Raw genomic sequence first — 17,723 nt, forward strand, 5'->3', positions numbered from 1 at the left:
ATTTACCAGTGAGTACTTGTTTTTCCAGACACAGCTCAAGAAACTGCATGAACCTTTTTTCTCAACACCTTGTAAATGGTAAAACCAATTATTCCGTATTGCGTGTCCTCACTATATCTCTTGTAAAGACTCAATACCAGATATGTTACTTTATTGAATTACTAGACTCTAAGCTCCTTGAGAGTCTGTCATTAATGGAGTCATCATTGCTTGGCTGTAGTAGTAAATTTTGTTCATTAAAGCTAGTAATAACTAGCTATTCTTCCACAAAAGATATGTATAATATTGGGTTACTGACATTTCAGGAACAGTGATAGATTTGCATTTGCCATTTTCCCCCAATCTCTCTATGAACGGCATGCATTTGCAAGAGGCAGGCACTGTGAAACTTCTGCCTCAACGCAAAATGAGTTGACTTTTATGGATACCAAACCAGGCACATTTTGGCTTCATTGTTCCACTCTCCAACAAACACAGTTGTAAAGTTACAAAAGCAATACCCATTTACTATAAACATTTTTTTTCTTAAATTTACAGACCAATTAATTTCTCACACCTAATTCTATAACTTAACTTTCAAGTTTATTATAATCGTATCACTATTCTGAATAATAAAAGGTCCAGAGATAGGATGTAAACAAATTCTATCTTAAAAAAGCCTCACTGACAACTGGCAGAATTAAGGTGGCTACAAAAGGAAAAAGAAGAGTACTGTAAACATTTGTCTCCTTTAACTCTAGGCACTAATCACCTAAGCCATCTGAATACTTGATAAGCAAAAAGACTGAGTCACTCATTTGTAACTTATATTAATTGGCAATATCATTGATCATTAAAGATATGGAAGAATAATGGAAAACTGGGTTTTTTACTAATGCAAAATTAACAACAATACCTCGACCCCCATTAAATATACAGATGCCACCATCTCTTCCATCATGGATTTTATTTCTTCTTAGTGTAGGATTACTATCTGTCTTAATCCAGACTCCAGCCATTGCATTGTCAAATATTTCATTGTCTTCTATACAACCTAGACCTATAAGCGGAAAAATTTAGGTTATATTATTTAGAAGGTATGATTTCTAAAGTCTATTAGCAGAGGAAAAGATGACAGATTAAACATACCAGAATTATAAACTAGAATTCCACCATTCTGTCCTCCCCAGATTTTGTTGCGTCTAATTTTGGGGTTGCTTCCAGTCCTACGGATAAGATAGAAGATAATACCATTTCAATTACTTCTACTTCCATATCCCATGTTACACGAGGTAACAATCATAGTAAGAACCAACTATACAATGGACTCCTTCAAGATGCTCTGAGAAGTCTATTAATAAAGAAAATGGTTTAATTTGTTTAATCCTTTATTTCCCACAGAACAAACTGCTGCATATTATATTATTACCGAGTCTCCTAATATGTACACTAAACTGAGGGGGTTAGATTAGATGACTATTTTATTATGTACTCCCTTCATATGTAAAATAATGGGATGAATTACATGATCATTAGGTCTACTAGAGTTCCAAAAACTGTTAAAATATAAGAAAAAGGGGTCTAAAAAGCTACTAATTTTACAGAAACAGCATAAAAACAAGCTCCCATTTTACTGAGAGCCAACAACATGCCAGGCATAGTGAACAAGTGTTTTTATGTAGACATCCACTCTCCAAGAACAATGGAGAACACTGGCAGCTGATGTCACTCTCCTAGTGGACAGAATAGTGGAAATGAGCTCTTATGGCATATACGCCATTGGCTTCTGTCCTCACCTAGACCAAGAAAAGCTACATCCTGACAATTTAAGTCAAGAGTATGATAAGAATGTGCATATATATATACAAAAGGGAGATAAAGATTGGACATTAAAACAAGGAAATTTCTACATACCCCACATATTCCCAACTCCATCCTAAATGAAAGTCAAATGTAAAAACACTTACCTTATCTGAACCCCTGAATACATATGATTATAGATGTCATTGTCTTCTAGCACTCCATGTCCATTGTCATAAAAATAAACACCAACCTAAAATTTTAAAAAATTTTTTTTCAAGTGACAACTGTTTACAAAACAACGTATTTCCCATCCAAGAATTCAAGCTAATCCTACCTGCTTGCCACTGTGTATCCGGTTTCTTCTCAGTACTGGAGTGCTGCCAGTTGTCACCCAGACTCCAGCCAGAGTATTACTATAAACTTCATTCTCTTCTATTACGCCTTGTCCTTTTTCATGCTAAACAAAAATTACACTGGTTATAAACATATATCTTCTATAAGTAAATAGTATTTTATAGTGTTACTCTTTTTAAAGACGGTTGTGAAAAAAATTTCAATTTTTGTTTTTTCGTCTGGGTAAGGAGGTAATGACATTCTTTTTACATAGCCGCTACCTGAGTTTAAGTTTCCAAAGGCTTTATACTCTTCTTTATGTGATTTTGTGCTTCTAAATCTATCACAGTAAAGAGTAGTAGCATTCAATTTTTTTTTAGCAAAAGAACTTATTTCATTCTAAGATATGTAACAAACTAAAGATTTCTCATTTAGTAGTAAGTTAATAGATATAATTCAAACATTACTGGTGAAATCACTTCAAAATGATAAGGTCTCATGTTACCAAAATTTTTACTTTTACCAGAAAATTTAAGACATAGCCATCTTTAGAACTGTAAATAAAAATTAAAAGTTGCACCTGGCATAACACAAGGACCTTTTTGAAGTTTTCTATATTTTCTTACTTGAATCAGTTGTAACAGTTTCAGACACCATGATGACAGAAGATACAGAATACACAGATTCAAAATTTTGAAAGATACTCAATTATGTTTTAACATAAGTTCAAGTGAAAAATTGGCTTTTTCAGAAGATAAAAATATTCACGTCTAGTATTAGTACTTCCAGCAATATTATGAGTTTATTTAATGCTTTTGTAGAACTTCAGAGACTCATACAGTAGTCATATAGACAAAATTCCACTATAACAAATATAATTCAGACTGCTGATCCATTGTTGTTATGAGTGTAGCCACTACTGCCAATAATGAAGACTTTAATAAAAAGATATATCTCCTATGCCAACATCTAACCAGCTACTGATTAAATTTTAAAGGACACTACACACACTATAAAATTGGAAGTCATTCATATACTGGCAGAGGGAACAAGAGTCTTGTTTATTAACTAAATATTAAAGACAGTCACAAATTCACACTCCAAAAGTTGAAAATGGCCTACCTAAAGCTAGAGGTAATCCCTTCATCCCTTTCCCTCAACCCAATTTTGATGCATGAATTTACAGAACTGTATTCATTAACTTACCACATAAATGCCACCATGCTGGCCATCATGAATTTTGTTATGTCGAACAATTGGACAACTGTTTGTCCTAATCTGAATTCCTGCTAATGCATTGCCTATTTAAAAATAAAAGTTACAGTGTCAACACTTGGAGCCTAGTGGAACACAGTAAGAGTTTTATACTAGGTAGTAGTTAAAATTCTTACACTTGAATTTTAGTGGCCATTACAAGACAAAACTAAGGTAACTAGGAATGTAAATGATGCAGAAAGGTTGCAAACAATATAGCGTAGTGGTTAAGAGTAGATATTCTGGAGCCAGTCTGCTAAATTTTCAAATCCCAGGAACTCCACTTACTTCCTATGGAACCCTGAATAAGTAAGTTATTCAACCTCTTTGTGCCTCTGTGTCGTGGTCAGAAGTGGGGATATTTAATCATATGTACTTCATAGCGTTGACATGATCATTACATGACTTAACTCAGGTAAAGTGCTCAGAACTGTGCCTGGAATTTAGTTAGTTCTATTTAAGTATTATCCAGGTAAGTGACAACAGAAGAGAAAGCCAAGGAACATATTCATGTCTAGCACACAGATATTTAAGAACTGCTGAATTAATGCTTCTAAAGCTTTAATAAGGAATAAGTGTTTTCCTTCTCTAGTTAGTACAAAGTGTATTAAAACTACCACAAAAATAATTATACTAACTGTTAAACAATGGAGTAAATAAAGGGAAACCATAGATATCCTTGAGACTAGGGTCTTATTTATATTTTCATCCCTGCTATCTAGCATAGTTCCTGGTATATGAGGGTACTTCAAAAAGTTTGTGGAAAAACAGAATTAAAAGAATACAAATCTTTCCATGAACTTTTTTTTTTTTTTTGCTATAAGTATTTTATTTATTTATTTATTGAATCATAATTGATAATACATATTTTGGGGGTTCAACATTGACATATATTGATCAAATCAATATTATTAGCATATGTATTATTACAAATTGTACTTATTTTTTATGCCCCTTATCCAATCTCTCTCCATCCCCTTCTCCCTCCCCCACTCACTTCTGATAACCCTAGATTTCTTCTCTCCTTCTGAAAGAGTAACAGTTACTCTGTTGATTTGTTGCCTAGAAGATCTGTCCTGTGCTGAGAGAGGTGTGTTTAGGTCCCCACTATTATCGTAAAGTAGATGCTTCTTCTATCACTCTGGAATGAGCTTTGTGGAGTGAGACATCCTCTTCTTTTCTTTGGTCTCTGCTGGTGACTCTTTGTGTCAATGCACTCAAGTGACTGGCAGGCCATCTGCATGATGGTTGTGGCGTCTAGCTGCTTTTGCGGCAGCTGTGGCGGGCCACCCACATGAAAGTGTGTTTTTGGCGTGCTCCTTACCTGGTTGCAGGAGGAGGCGTTGGTCCTCAGCTCCATACCTCAGGACCCTGGGCAAGTCCTGTGGCAGCAGTGGTGTGCCTGGATGAGGTAGGAGGGGTCGTCCCTGGCTCCATACCTCAGGACCCCGGCAGGCCCCATACCTCAGGACCCCGGCAGGCCCCATGGCAGCAGTGGCATGCCTGGATGCAGGAGGAGGGATCAGTCCCCGCCCCCATCTGTATTTACATTCTAAGATATTGTTGTGGAGCAGTTGGGTGGGAGGGGGAGACGCGGGTGGGAGGAGGAAGGATGGGGGGTGTGACTGAGGACCACAGTACCCTTCCCTCATTCCTGCAGGGGAGAACCGAAGACTTCCAGTGGTGGCTTGGTCGTTGCTGGACTGAACATAGATGTGGGGGTGGGGTGGTGGTGGCTGAAGCCCTCAGCCCCCAAATGACCCGGCTTGGGAGCCTGGAGTGTTTCTCTGGGTCTTGTGAGATCCAGTAAACCTGGGTTTTGTAGAAACTCTGGTCTGGACCTGAGTCTTTTCAGCAAACGGCTCCCCCTGCAGTTCTGTATTCCTGCCAGTCTCCAGAGAGTGGGCCTGTGCTGAATGGGGGGCAGATTGGCTGTCCATGTTGTGCCCCAGTGTTCCCTCAGTGGGCCTGTCTCCCCCACTGTCCGCACTCCAAACATTTCCCATGGGAAGAGCCATGCCGGTCCCTTGCAATGTCTCACCGGCCTCTGAGTTGCTCCTTTTTTCAGTTGTTGTGGCTCCTCACTTCTATGTGGGTCCACGGGAACCCTGTTAGTGGTCTTGCTGGCCTGAGGGCCACAAAGGCCCTCTTCTTCCCTGCTGCATCCAAGTAATTTCATAGGAAGGGCACAGCTGCAGCTTTTGCCATCTCTTGCTCCGTGTACTCACCAGCTCCAGCCTTGAAATGGCTGAGATTCGAAATGGTAGGAGTGAGCCTTTCCTTCTCTCATCATGGCTTCTCCTGCCTTCGTGCACTCTGGAGGTCTCTCCTTTTCTTTCCCTTAACTCTAGGCTGCCCAAGCTTGGCTGTTGTTGCTTTTTAATAGTTGCAAATTGGTTGATTTGTGGGAGAGAGTGACACTGGCGACTGTCTATTCCGCCATCTTCTCCACGAACTTTTTGAAGTTCCATCGTATAACTGGTACTCAGTGAATGTTTGTTAGGTGAATAAATATCACAGAATAATCTTTATTGAGAATTTAAAGAAACTGGATCAGTTTCCCACTTGGATGGTTTCAAAATGGTTCATTTTGTTAATATTGTATCAAGAAGACTTTGTTCTATAAGTTTTATAGAAAATACCATATGCTTACCATAAATGTCATTTCCTTCAATAAGGCCTCGTCCATCACCAAAGATGTAAACTCCTCCTTGATTTCCATTAAATATAGAATTCCCTCTATAATTATGTGAAATAATAAAAAAAAATAAGCATCTATTCAGCTAAGCTTACTTGTTTTTGATATGACTGTAAGGTCACTCATGGTCGTGTGATAAATTATTTAACTTTCATGGGCTCAGTTTCTCAGTTTGTAAAATGAGGACTCAGACTAGATGATTTCTAAATTCTTTCTTTACTTACTTACTTATTTATGGCAGCTGGTAGGGGGATCTAAACCTGTGACCTCTAACCAACTAATTTAAATTTTCTTTTAGTTCTTTCTAAGACCTCAGGCTCTGGAAAGACCACGTATTACCTGAGACAAAATCACATTCTTAAAAATTCCCCTTGAAACAGCTAATACATTCAAAACAATTTCTTTTTTTAGCTGATCTAGAAACATTAGACAAATATTAAGATGGAAATTCCATAATCTATTCTCATAAAGCTGGTGGAAAATAAAATCTGGCAATTAAAATAATTCATGGTCTCTGAGTAAGTTAAAATAGCTTTGTTCTACAGTCTTGGCTAATGCCTTCAAGACTAGATTTGTTTGCTTCCTTACTGTGGCCAGAGGGGGTGGTAGAAACTATTGAGGGAAAGTGACAGCTTGAAATTTTGACTTTTTGATATTTTTAGTTTCTCCGTCCAAGAATCTTTGAGATAATTAATTTTATGAATTATTTTATCTGCTGACTCTCAAAAAAAGAGAGAAGACAAAGTCACTCAGATTCTACAGTAAGGTAACAGCCCTATTTACTTATCTATAATGCAGTTTGATTAATTTAAAATAAAAATCACAGCATTTGTAATTGTTTTTAAAATAATATCATGCATGGTTTAGATCACTAATAAAAAACAAATAAACCCCCCACAATAGCTCATTCAGATGTGTGGACTTTTACTAGGAAAATCTAGTTTATAGTAGAGTCAGATGTCTAGGAAAAAACTTTGTGTTAAAGCTCAGTATTTTGATGTTTCTTATAAGATAAACCCTGAAGTGAAAAGTAATTTCCATCCATAATTACATATAATTACCTTATTGTTGGGTCACTATTTGAGGTAATCCATACACCTGCAAAGTTGTTCGCATAGATTTTATTCTCTATGAATTGCCCTCTTCCTTTTTCATGGACATATATTCCTCCAGTCTGCCCATGGTGAATTTCACATCGAACCACTGTGGGGTTGGCATAGGCTTTTACTTCAAAGCCTGCTATCCTATTTCTGTGTATGTTGCAACTTTCAAAGTAACCCTGAAAAATACAGAAATTAAACCTGTAGGTAAAGGCTCCTTTCCAGAAAGAAATGCCATTTAAAAAAATTTTAATGTATAGTTGAAGAATAAGAATGAAAAATCAATACATACCAAACTTCAAATGATAAACACAGAAAGAAACAGATTTAAATGTTTTAGTAAAACAAACAACTACAAATCTTCTAATTAGTGTGAATATATTTAAAGTCAGGAAAGAAAAACAGGGAAAGATCTATTCAATAAGCACAAATAAATACCATACCTAATAAGTTTATATCCTTCAACAAAAGGTTGAAGTCATTAAAGAAAATAAGCCCTGGTTGCCTTAAAAATGTCCCAACAAATCAGCTTCTAAAAATTGGCCTAAGAACATAATCAGAACGTTACAGAAATAATAATACAAAAAAAAAAATGTTCATCTTAGCCCAGGGAACTAGACAAATAAAATGTTTTTGAAGACTTATACTCACGCTATACAAGTTAAGTGAAAAGAACAGGTTTAAAACAGTATACATTAAGTATGATCTCAATTTTACTTAAAAAAAAATAACTTTAAGGATTATATAAAAATATGAGGTTAATTATCTTAGTGGGATTATGAATGATTTTTATGTCTTTCTTTATACTTCTTTAAATTTCTTAAATTTTCTATAATGGATAAGTTTTACTTTTATAATGAGAATGAAGTTCCTATAATACTGATATCCTAAATCCAAAGACCCAATCAAGGCTGAATATTAAGAGAAAAACAATAAACTATTTAAAAGATGCTGTTTCATTTCCCTATTCTATCTCCCTTCAAAACTGAATGTGCTCTCTTCTCTGTTTAAATGCCCTTTAGGCACAAAGTATTTTTCTTATGCTACTTTCATGTATTGCCCTGTACTATTTCTGTATTTGTTGTGTTCATTTCTACCTGATCACAAGTTCCTAAAGAGAAAGGGCTATTCTAACTTCTGGAGCATCTATACAAGATGTTACACATACCAACAAACAAGATTTGCTCAACTTTAGCCAAATTTAGTACAGGTTAAACTAGGAATATAATTCTGAACACTCTGGTACACCATATATTTAACTCATAAATTACACATCTATCTTTGGATTGTAATCTTATTCTTTAAAAAAAAAAAAATTAGGGGATTATATAAAAGAGAGCATCTTCAAATATGAAAGTTTTTTTCCTTTGGCTTTTTATGTGAAATAAAAGTATATATACACTGGATGTATGTTTAGGCTATTATGGGAAAACTGACAGTCAAAAAAACAAAAACAAAAACAAAAACAAAAAGAGGCTACCTAGACAACACACCTTAATGTTAGATTTGACCTGTTCACCATTTCTGACATTTTAATCCATGAGGAGGGAGCTCAATTAGCATAACTCTTATTCTCCCTGCCAGGGGATGAATAACATATCTGATTGGTAAAGTTGGGAAAGAATAAATTTGGTATGCTTAACTCAGCTTCACCCTTTTTCCTCATGGAAATGAGCTGCCCTTAGGGAGTATGCCTTCTATTACTTCTGACTGCAGCTAACTGGATAAGCCTATTTAACTTTGGGGTTCAGTTAAACAGACCCATTTGGCTCTCATTCTAAGCTGTATTCTCCAACTTAATCTTTAAGAATAAAGGTGGTAGTTCAACCTCCTCATACCACTTTATGGCTTTATTTCTTAATTTGAGGCTGGAAAAGATGTGCTATTTATTGGGCTCTGTTGAAGATTCCAATAATAAGCCACTGTCATGTCCTGGCTATACTAGTTAGACATACAACACTGCAAGTACACTTTGCTGTACACTGACTAAACATTATTGAAATGCAGGACATGCTCTTTCTCTGCTTTCTTTAGGTTTTGATTTTGTAAAGAATGAAGAGACTCAACTAGATCCACAAGTTTATTACAGCAAATAGCAGGCTTCTCTCCTCATTTTCCCTTATCCAGAGGCCCCCACTTTCAATTCTTTTAGCTGACTCTTTTGATTTTCCTCTAAATTTTTAAGTAACACATTATTTTATCTTGACTTTTCAGTTTTAGGTATTATCTATTGACTCCCTATTTTGGGAGACAAGAATTCAGCTCTCTTCTCTATACCCTAACATACACACTCACACATTGTATATTTCCAGTGCAGTCGTATCAAATTTTGGTTAGATTAGTGTGCTCTTCAGAGCTGGGCTATAAAGTATAACTACATATTCTTTGCTGCATAACTTTATTTTCCCTTTAGTAATTGTCTTATTTTTCTCCTTTGCTTTATTTTCTAGTGACAATTCTATCCTAAACCTGCTTCCAGTTGTCTAAATCACCTCTTAATATATTTACATTCACATTAGGTCTACCAATTTATCTTCTGGAATATAAGAAAGCTTGATAACCTGCTCCATGTGGACTGGCTGCTCTAATCACAGGCACACAGTCATTTACCATATTGTAATGCACTTAATGATTAAAAATGTCCCCTAGTTCCATCAAAGATGGAGTTTGTCATTTGTATTTTTTGTTTTGGGGTAACTTTCAAGAAAACTATGTGGCAAGAACATTTTTTTCCTGGGGCTGGCCTGTGGCTCACTCGGGAGAGTGTGGTGCTGACAACACCAAGTCAAGGGTTAAGATCCCTTTACTGGTCATCTTTAAAAAAAAAAAAAAAGAAAAAGAAAAAATTTTTCCCATGTTCTTAAAACCAGAAGCCTCTGCATTGGCACAACTGTGATTTTATTGCCTTTAGAAATGACAAATACTGACTGACTTATATAGTTTTATAAATTATCTGTTTATTATGGTTTAAAGGGTTCAATTAATGTAATTTTATTTTAAAATATATTTTCATGAAATGCATCTATTTTGTTAAGAGATCTCTCTAGTGCAAAATGATTCAGTAATGCAGAAATAGAATGCAAATAGAATTTACACAGAATTCTGCTTTGCCTTTTAAGATGCAAACCACAAAACCTCCAACATATATATCTAGTTCTTTTAAAAATGAAATATTCTTTATATAATATGACAAAGTAAAAGGCATTCAAGAGTTTCATGAGAAACTTTCCAAATAAAACAACAACAAAAAAAGAGAAATAAATGATATCTTCATTGAAATAAATTTCCACAACCCCAAGCTATAATCTTTTATGGAACACTTGCCAAATATTGTGAAATCTGGATGAAGAGGAGGGTGCTAAGAGCTAACAAATGTTTCCTTAGACATTCAGCAAAGTATAGCTTTCCCCGAGTAACTGAAGTTATAATAAGCCCAGCCAATGATCTTCTAATTAAGGTGATGAAATCTAGTGGCATAAATGGGCCATAGGAGAGGCAGGTTATTCTTATAGAAATAATTCAGGAATAAGTGGTAAATCTGAAGAAGGAAACTAATGTGCTATTTCTCTCACGTAAAACTCATGCTTCCTATCTAAGGGAGACTATCCAAAGTAAGGTGAAGTGAAAGGAAAAGAGGGAGGACAGCCAGATTTCAATACAAAGAACTCAGGGTATCTGCCATCTGTCATGAATTAAGTTCAGAAATTTAGAATAAATGCTTCAAAAATTTTATAGCAATCTGGCGCTATGACATTTTAAGCTTATTTTATAAAAATAACACTGCAATGGATTAAATTTTTTTTTTTTTTCTTTTTTTTCGTGACCGGCACTCAGCCAGTGAGTGCACCGGCCAGTCCTATATAGGATCCGAACCCGCGGCGGGAGCGTCGCCGAGCTCCCAGAGCCGCACTCTCCCGAGTGCGCCACGGGGCTCGGCCCTGGATTAAATATTAAACAAACAAAAGATGACTGGGGAACTGTGAACTCTGGTAGAAAATTTGATGATATTAAGCAATTATTCCCAGTCTTTTAGGAATGAGTTGGCATTGTGATTATGTGAAAGAAAGAAAAAAGAATCCCCATCTTTTAAAGATACATGCTGAAATTTTACAGATTGAGATGATGATATCTGGTGTTTGCTTCAGAGTATAAAGAAGGGAGTAAGGAGTGAATGAGGAGGTATACATAAAACAAAACTGGCCACAAATTGATCGTTGTTGAAGACAGGCAATGGGTACATGAAGATTCATTATACTATTCTGTCTACTTCTGTGCATGTTAGAAAGATTGCATTAAAAAAAAATTAAAATTAGAGACAAAAAACACATTGGAAGCAAAACAATAGAATAGCAGACAAAACTATGGAGTCACAGTAAGGGACAGAGATTTGAGGAAATCACACTTAAAGGAAAAGAATGCAGCAATAAAAATAATAGAGAAGAAAGCCACATTTCTAAAGAAAGGAACACATGGAACAGAAAAATAGTAAAACAACACATCGACAACAACAAAAAACAGCATATGGATACTGAGGTAGAAAAGCAAATCACCACTAGAAAGAAAAACAAACAAACCAGAGTGATCTTGGAGTTCTCAGTCACACTCAATGCTTGAACAGAAAAATGTCTACAGAATTCTGAAGGAAATTAAGTACAAACATACTCAGGTAAGTTAAAAGGTAACGAACAGGCATTCTCAAGTGGCAAGAATTCAAGCTACAATACCCATAAGCCCCTTTTACAAAAATAAACAAAAAATGACTAGATGACAAAACCCAGTCAATACCAAGAATGAATCAAAATTTAAAAATTCAGGAATGGAGAAACTGTGATATTAAGAATGGTAAATTAAATAAAGTAAATATAGACCAATAACTGTAGGAATGTAAATGTTTAAGCCTTTACCAAAAAAAATAAGAATATAAATGACAGGGTGGAGATAGGTTGAAATATAAGGTATGTTTATTTCCTCATTTTTCATCGGGAGAGTTCATACTTTAATCTAAAGTTTAAACATGGAGTTAACAATGAAAAACTCTAGTCACATATCCTTTACAATTCTAGAGAGACCTTTAAACTGAGGGGGGGGGTAATATTTTTACAGAAACACTGATTTCTTTTTAAATAAAAAGTAGAGAATGTTTTATGATTGTGATTCATTCTTAGGAATACAGGAATTTAAATTCTAAGTATTTCATAGATAAGGAAAAGGAAAATTTCAGAAAACAATAAATATATTTAAACACATTTAAAGAACAGTACAGTAACTACTTCAAATGTTCATTCTGATGTACTTTAAAGCTCTATAAAAAACAGTGCCAAATTTTAAAAAGGTTATCCTTTGTGATAGGTGTCATCCCACCAATCATAAACTGCCAACATGAAGACAAGCCAAAAGAATACTTGGAATGGAAGAACATTCCATCAAAGTATTTTTAAAAATTGTGTCACAATACTAAAACAGACACAATAGATATGGTAGGCCCATGATATGCTTTATTTCCATCCTTCCCTTACAAATCTGTAATACTTTACAAATCTTCTCATTAATCCTTAACGGGAATTATCTATCTATAGCACTGCCTAGAGTTGTTTCTAAAAACAATATTTATAAGTCCAAATGTATAAAAAATAAAATGTATATGGGGTATGTGATGAGGCATAAATTACTATGGTGAACTTTAGAACGGGACCATCACTGTAGGTCTTTCAAAAAAGAGGAACTGATACTCAAGTTAAAATTATCTTGGTAACTCAAAACATTTATGAATGAGAAGCATGCATAAATATGATACTGGAAATGTATATAACTCTGGGGCACAGCTTGAAGACAACATAGACAATGAAACACGAGCACAGTACAATTCCATTACAAAATAAGAGTTCTATTTAGGAACTATAGCCAATGGTCTCTAAGGGATGACAGATTCTCAAGAGTCTTTTGTTCTGACATCCTCCATACCCTTTACCTAGACTCCCTCAATTCCCACCTTCCCCCAACCCTGGAAAAAAGAGCTGTACTCTGCAACAAATGACAACTTCTTTATTCCAGCTAAGGAAGGGTAAGTGCTTATCTCCACTATGATTCCTTATCTATAGGCCCTGGCTACACCCTGAGTTATAAGTGAACTGTTTTTATAAGTGAACTGTTTTTTTCAGGTTATAGTTACACCAGGAACTGACTAATATGATGAACTGGCATCTAGCCTGAAATTATTTAGGTCCAACTACTACTTGATAAAAGGTTACTTACTCCTCTTGGTCTAGAGCTCCATTTTTAAAAAGAGTTCTGCATTAGGGTTCCAGACATAAATAATGAAAATAAAAAATTTTCTTTGCCATGGACAATTTGTATATATGAATCCAACATTCCTAGGTTGCTTGGTTAACACTATATAATAGCAAAACCTCACCATAACCCTATATTTTCCACCATGTTACTACCTTCTCTCCCATTTCTCTGACCCTGCACCAATAAATTTTGCCAATGCTATAACAGGACTTGAGAATGACCTCAAGGAAAATTAGACATTAAATGAAAAAAAAAAATCTGATTAAAAAATGGGCAAAGGAACTGAATAGACATTTTGCAAAAGAAGACATACAGATGGCCAACAGGTATATGAAAAAAATGCTCAACACCACCAATCATCAGAAAAATGCAAATCAAAACTATAATAAGATATAATCTGATCCCAGTTAGAATGGCTGTTATCAAAAAGACAGAAAGTAACAAATGCTGGCAAGGATGCAGAGAAAGGGGAACTCCTTATACATTGCTGGTGGGAATGTAAATTAGTACAGCCATTATGGAAAACAGTATGGAGATTACTTAAAAAACTACAGGTAGAACTACCATATGAACCAGCAATTCCACTACTGGGTATATATCCAAAAGAATGGAAATCAACAAGTCAAAGAGATATATGCATTCCCATGTTTATAGTGGCTCTGTTCACAAATAGTTGATAGTTAGAACCAACCTAAATGTCCTTCAACAGATGACTGGATAAAGCAAATGTGGTATACATATACAATGTATATTGTACATACACAATGTGTACATACACAATGGAATATTATTCAGCCATAAAAAAGAATGATATTTAGAAACTAAAACAGTGGTTACTAGAGACTAGTAAGAGGAGAGGGGATAGAGAGAGGGTGAGGGTGGTCAGTAGATACAAAACTATAAAGAGATAGGAAGAATAATATCTAGTGTTCTATAGCAATATGGGGAGACTACAGTCAACAACAAAGTACTACATATCTTGAAATAGCTAGTCGAGATGATGCTGAATGTTCCCAACACAAAGAGTTGGGAACTCTTTGTTTCAGATGTTTGAGGTGATCGATATACTAAGTGCCCTGATCTGATCATTGCACACAGTATGAATGTACCCAAATATTATATTGTACTCCATAAATATATATGATTATCATGGGTCAATTAAGAAAAATAAAAAAGAAAGAAAAAAAAGAAATAGAGAACACAATAGTGGTTACCAGAGTCAGGGAAAGACACGGAAAGGCTGGTAGACAGTAGAAAGTTACAACGTTACAGTTAGGAAGAATAAGTTCTAGTGCTCTAGGGAGACAATAGCTAATAATATTGTATTGTATATTTCAAGATAGCCAGAAAAGAGGATATTAAATATCATAATCGCAAAGAAATGATAAATGTTTAGGTGATATATATGCTAACCATTCTGATTAGATCATTATATAATATATGCACATATTGAAACAACGAACTGTACCCCATAAACATGTATGATAAAAAAAATATATGAGGGCTGGCCCATGGTTCACTTGGGAGAGTGTGGTGCTGATAACACCAAGGCCAAGGGTTCGGATCCCTATATAGGGATGGTTGGTTAGCTCACTTGGGAGAGTGTGGTGCTGACAACACCAAGTCAAGGGTTAAGATCCCCTAACCAGTCATCTGTAAAAAAAAAAAATCTGAACAGACATCCAAGAACATTATTTGAAATATTGACCTCAGAGAGCTCAAAAAATTGTGTCTAGAAAATTGTATAAGATTATACAGTAATATTTAAAACATAGTATCATCCATAAGGATGCCTAATGTAATTGCTGCTTAATAGTTTTAGAACTGATATTTTATTATTACTATATCTCTTATTAAAGTTCACCAGTTAAAAAAATTTTTTAAGAGGAATAAAATGGAAATCAAATTAATGATGAAACCATTATTTCTCAAAGTATACTCTACAATCTGTGTTAGACTTGCTTATGGTGCTTATTAAAAATGCATATCCTGGGCTCCATCCTTGGAAATTATGTTTTATTATACATGGGTAAATACAGATATTTTCACTGAGAAAAAACAAAGCTTCTGGGTGATTTTTATGCGTACTTACATTTAAGAACTACTAGATTAGACCTTACTCCCCTCAAAGATCACATCAATTCCTTAAGAACTGTATCATCTCTACATGGATATGATGTTTGATGCATAAATTTATAAATTCTGCATACTGATTTCAAAATATAATGCTGAAATTGCTTTAAAACCTATACTCTTCAATTCAGATAATTTGGTGATAAGAAAATAATGCTAAAATTTGAAATTTAACTGATACAAAAGTCAGTTTTTCTATTAAAAATAAATGTTCTTACCATGCCATGATCAAATGTGAACACACCAACATCACGTCCATGATGAATATGATTCCGTCTAATAATTGGGTTTCCATGATTTTTAACCCAAATCCCAGCTAAAGCATTATTGGAAATTTCATTATCCTCATATATTCCCTACAATTAATCAGAAACAAACATCAGTAGAGGCTTTAAAATTTTTTTAAAAAAACCAAAAACCAAAATTAAAAAATACCTGTGCGTGATCTGTTATATAAAGTCCAACGTTTTCACAGTCGCTGATGTTACAGTGCTTGATAGTAGGACATGCTCCTTGACCACTAACACATACTGCAGAACCAACTGTAAGAAAAATTATTTATTTATTTAAAAAACTATTGGGCAACAACACAGTGACTCAATTTTACTGTAACAGATAAAGGAAACACTAACCTGTACATGTACTTCGAATGATACAATGATCAATAATAGGGCTACAATTTACTGTAATCTCTAAGCAGTGGTGTGCATTGTGGTGTTGAGCAGATTTGTCATCAGGGTTAAACTAAAAAGTAGAAATTTTGTTTGAAATAAACAACCACTGCCCAAATGATTTCAACATGTACATTTTAAATGTTAAAATTTCTTACCCTTATTGTCATATATCCAACATAAGCATCTTCAGAACCTTCCATAAAAACAAAGGTTGAATCTCTAGTGTTTTCAATTATAACTTTGTCTGCTACTTTTCCAGGTGCTGTGGAGAAGATATTTTAGGGCATATATATTATCTTTATTCCACAAAAGTACAGATGGGTACTTTTATGGAGGGGGAACCTTTTTAAAACATTAGTATTGAGTAATAGGACTAATATTCACGTTATCAGTTAACTATGTTTCATTAGTCTTTACTATAAACCGTCGTACTTAATGGGGATATTATTTGATTACCACTATACTAAAAAATCCACGTTTAAAGTACTTCTATTAAGATTCAACTATAAATGGTATTAACATAAAATGCAATGGGATTTTTAAAAATGGTTTCTTGTAGAAACAAAACCATCACCAGCAGCAGCACTGGAAAAAGATGCTCAGGGAAAGGAGAGAAAAAGGGGAGAAGAGGCCTCTTTATTTATATTTATTTTCAACAGTGGCCTCAATTTGGAAAGTAATAAAATCACTAGACAAAAACTTTCTATACTTTCTCCCCTCTTCTTCATGATGAAGATGGGAGAGGGAAGTAGAAGAGGAAGAAAATACTTATTTCATTAGCAAATGCTATTATATTATATATTTGCTATCTTAAAATGGTCTAGGTACTATATCCTCAAAAAATCAGAGCACACATCTTCAAATGACTCATCAGTATTCAACAAATATTTCATTACATTTATTCTTAGAAACTTGACCACAAAAATAGTTTGAAACAGTACAAAAAGTATTTATAAAAATTACATTTCAGTTCCTTTAAAGATACAGCAATAAAAACATTAGCATTTACTTTCAAATAAAAGGTAAAACAAATATTTTTTTAAATGAATTAGTGAAGGCAACTGGAGGTAGTATTGACATCAAGAAATACATACATCTATAATTTCAAAACTCTTATGTTTTTATTTCCTTCACATAAAATGTGTGATATCTTCATTCCTATTCTTTCCTATTATTTAAGTAACTAGCATTTTAAAAAACCCATCATGTAAATCAAACAATATGGATAAAATGTTAAAATTCTAATGACAATACATTTCAAAATACCTGCACCAATCATGGTGATTGGAGATTCAATATATATCCATTCATCAGTATATATTCCAGAATGAACAAAGATAAGTCCATCAAAATGAGCTTCTTGTACCCCACCAAGGGCATCTTCAATAGTATCATAATACTAGAAAAAAATAAAATTGTCAGTACAGACTGAAAGATTACTTTTTTTTTTTTATTGTT

General features: G+C 34.4%; 1 protein-coding gene across 5 annotated transcripts in view; it reads right to left on the reverse strand.

The window, feature by feature from the left end:
* FBXO11 (F-box protein 11) overlaps positions 1 to 17,723 on the reverse strand; it is an 80,304-nt gene that overhangs the window by 5,831 nt on the left and 56,750 nt on the right. For 4 of the 5 annotated variants that reach the window (XM_063078986.1, XM_063078987.1, XM_063078985.1 and 1 more), the window contains exons 7-18: positions 17,532 to 17,664; positions 16,421 to 16,527; positions 16,224 to 16,335; positions 16,027 to 16,133; positions 15,810 to 15,947; positions 7,129 to 7,346; positions 6,023 to 6,108; positions 3,322 to 3,416; positions 2,117 to 2,239; positions 1,947 to 2,032; positions 1,129 to 1,205; positions 896 to 1,039 (exon numbers count right to left, since the gene is read on the reverse strand). In XM_063078986.1, the coding sequence (XP_062935056.1) occupies positions 896 to 1,039; positions 1,129 to 1,205; positions 1,947 to 2,032; positions 2,117 to 2,239; positions 3,322 to 3,416; positions 6,023 to 6,108; positions 7,129 to 7,346; positions 15,810 to 15,947; positions 16,027 to 16,133; positions 16,224 to 16,335; positions 16,421 to 16,527; positions 17,532 to 17,664 (1,426 nt within the window). The remainder of the gene's footprint in view (positions 1 to 895; positions 1,040 to 1,128; positions 1,206 to 1,946; positions 2,033 to 2,116; positions 2,240 to 3,321; positions 3,417 to 6,022; positions 6,109 to 7,128; positions 7,347 to 15,809; positions 15,948 to 16,026; positions 16,134 to 16,223; positions 16,336 to 16,420; positions 16,528 to 17,531; positions 17,665 to 17,723) is intronic. The other variant, XM_063078989.1, reaches the window with a different exon arrangement.

Source organism: Cynocephalus volans, chromosome 14 (assembly GCF_027409185.1).
Source record: "Cynocephalus volans isolate mCynVol1 chromosome 14, mCynVol1.pri, whole genome shotgun sequence".
Classification (NCBI taxonomy): Eukaryota; Metazoa; Chordata; class Mammalia; order Dermoptera; family Cynocephalidae; genus Cynocephalus; species Cynocephalus volans.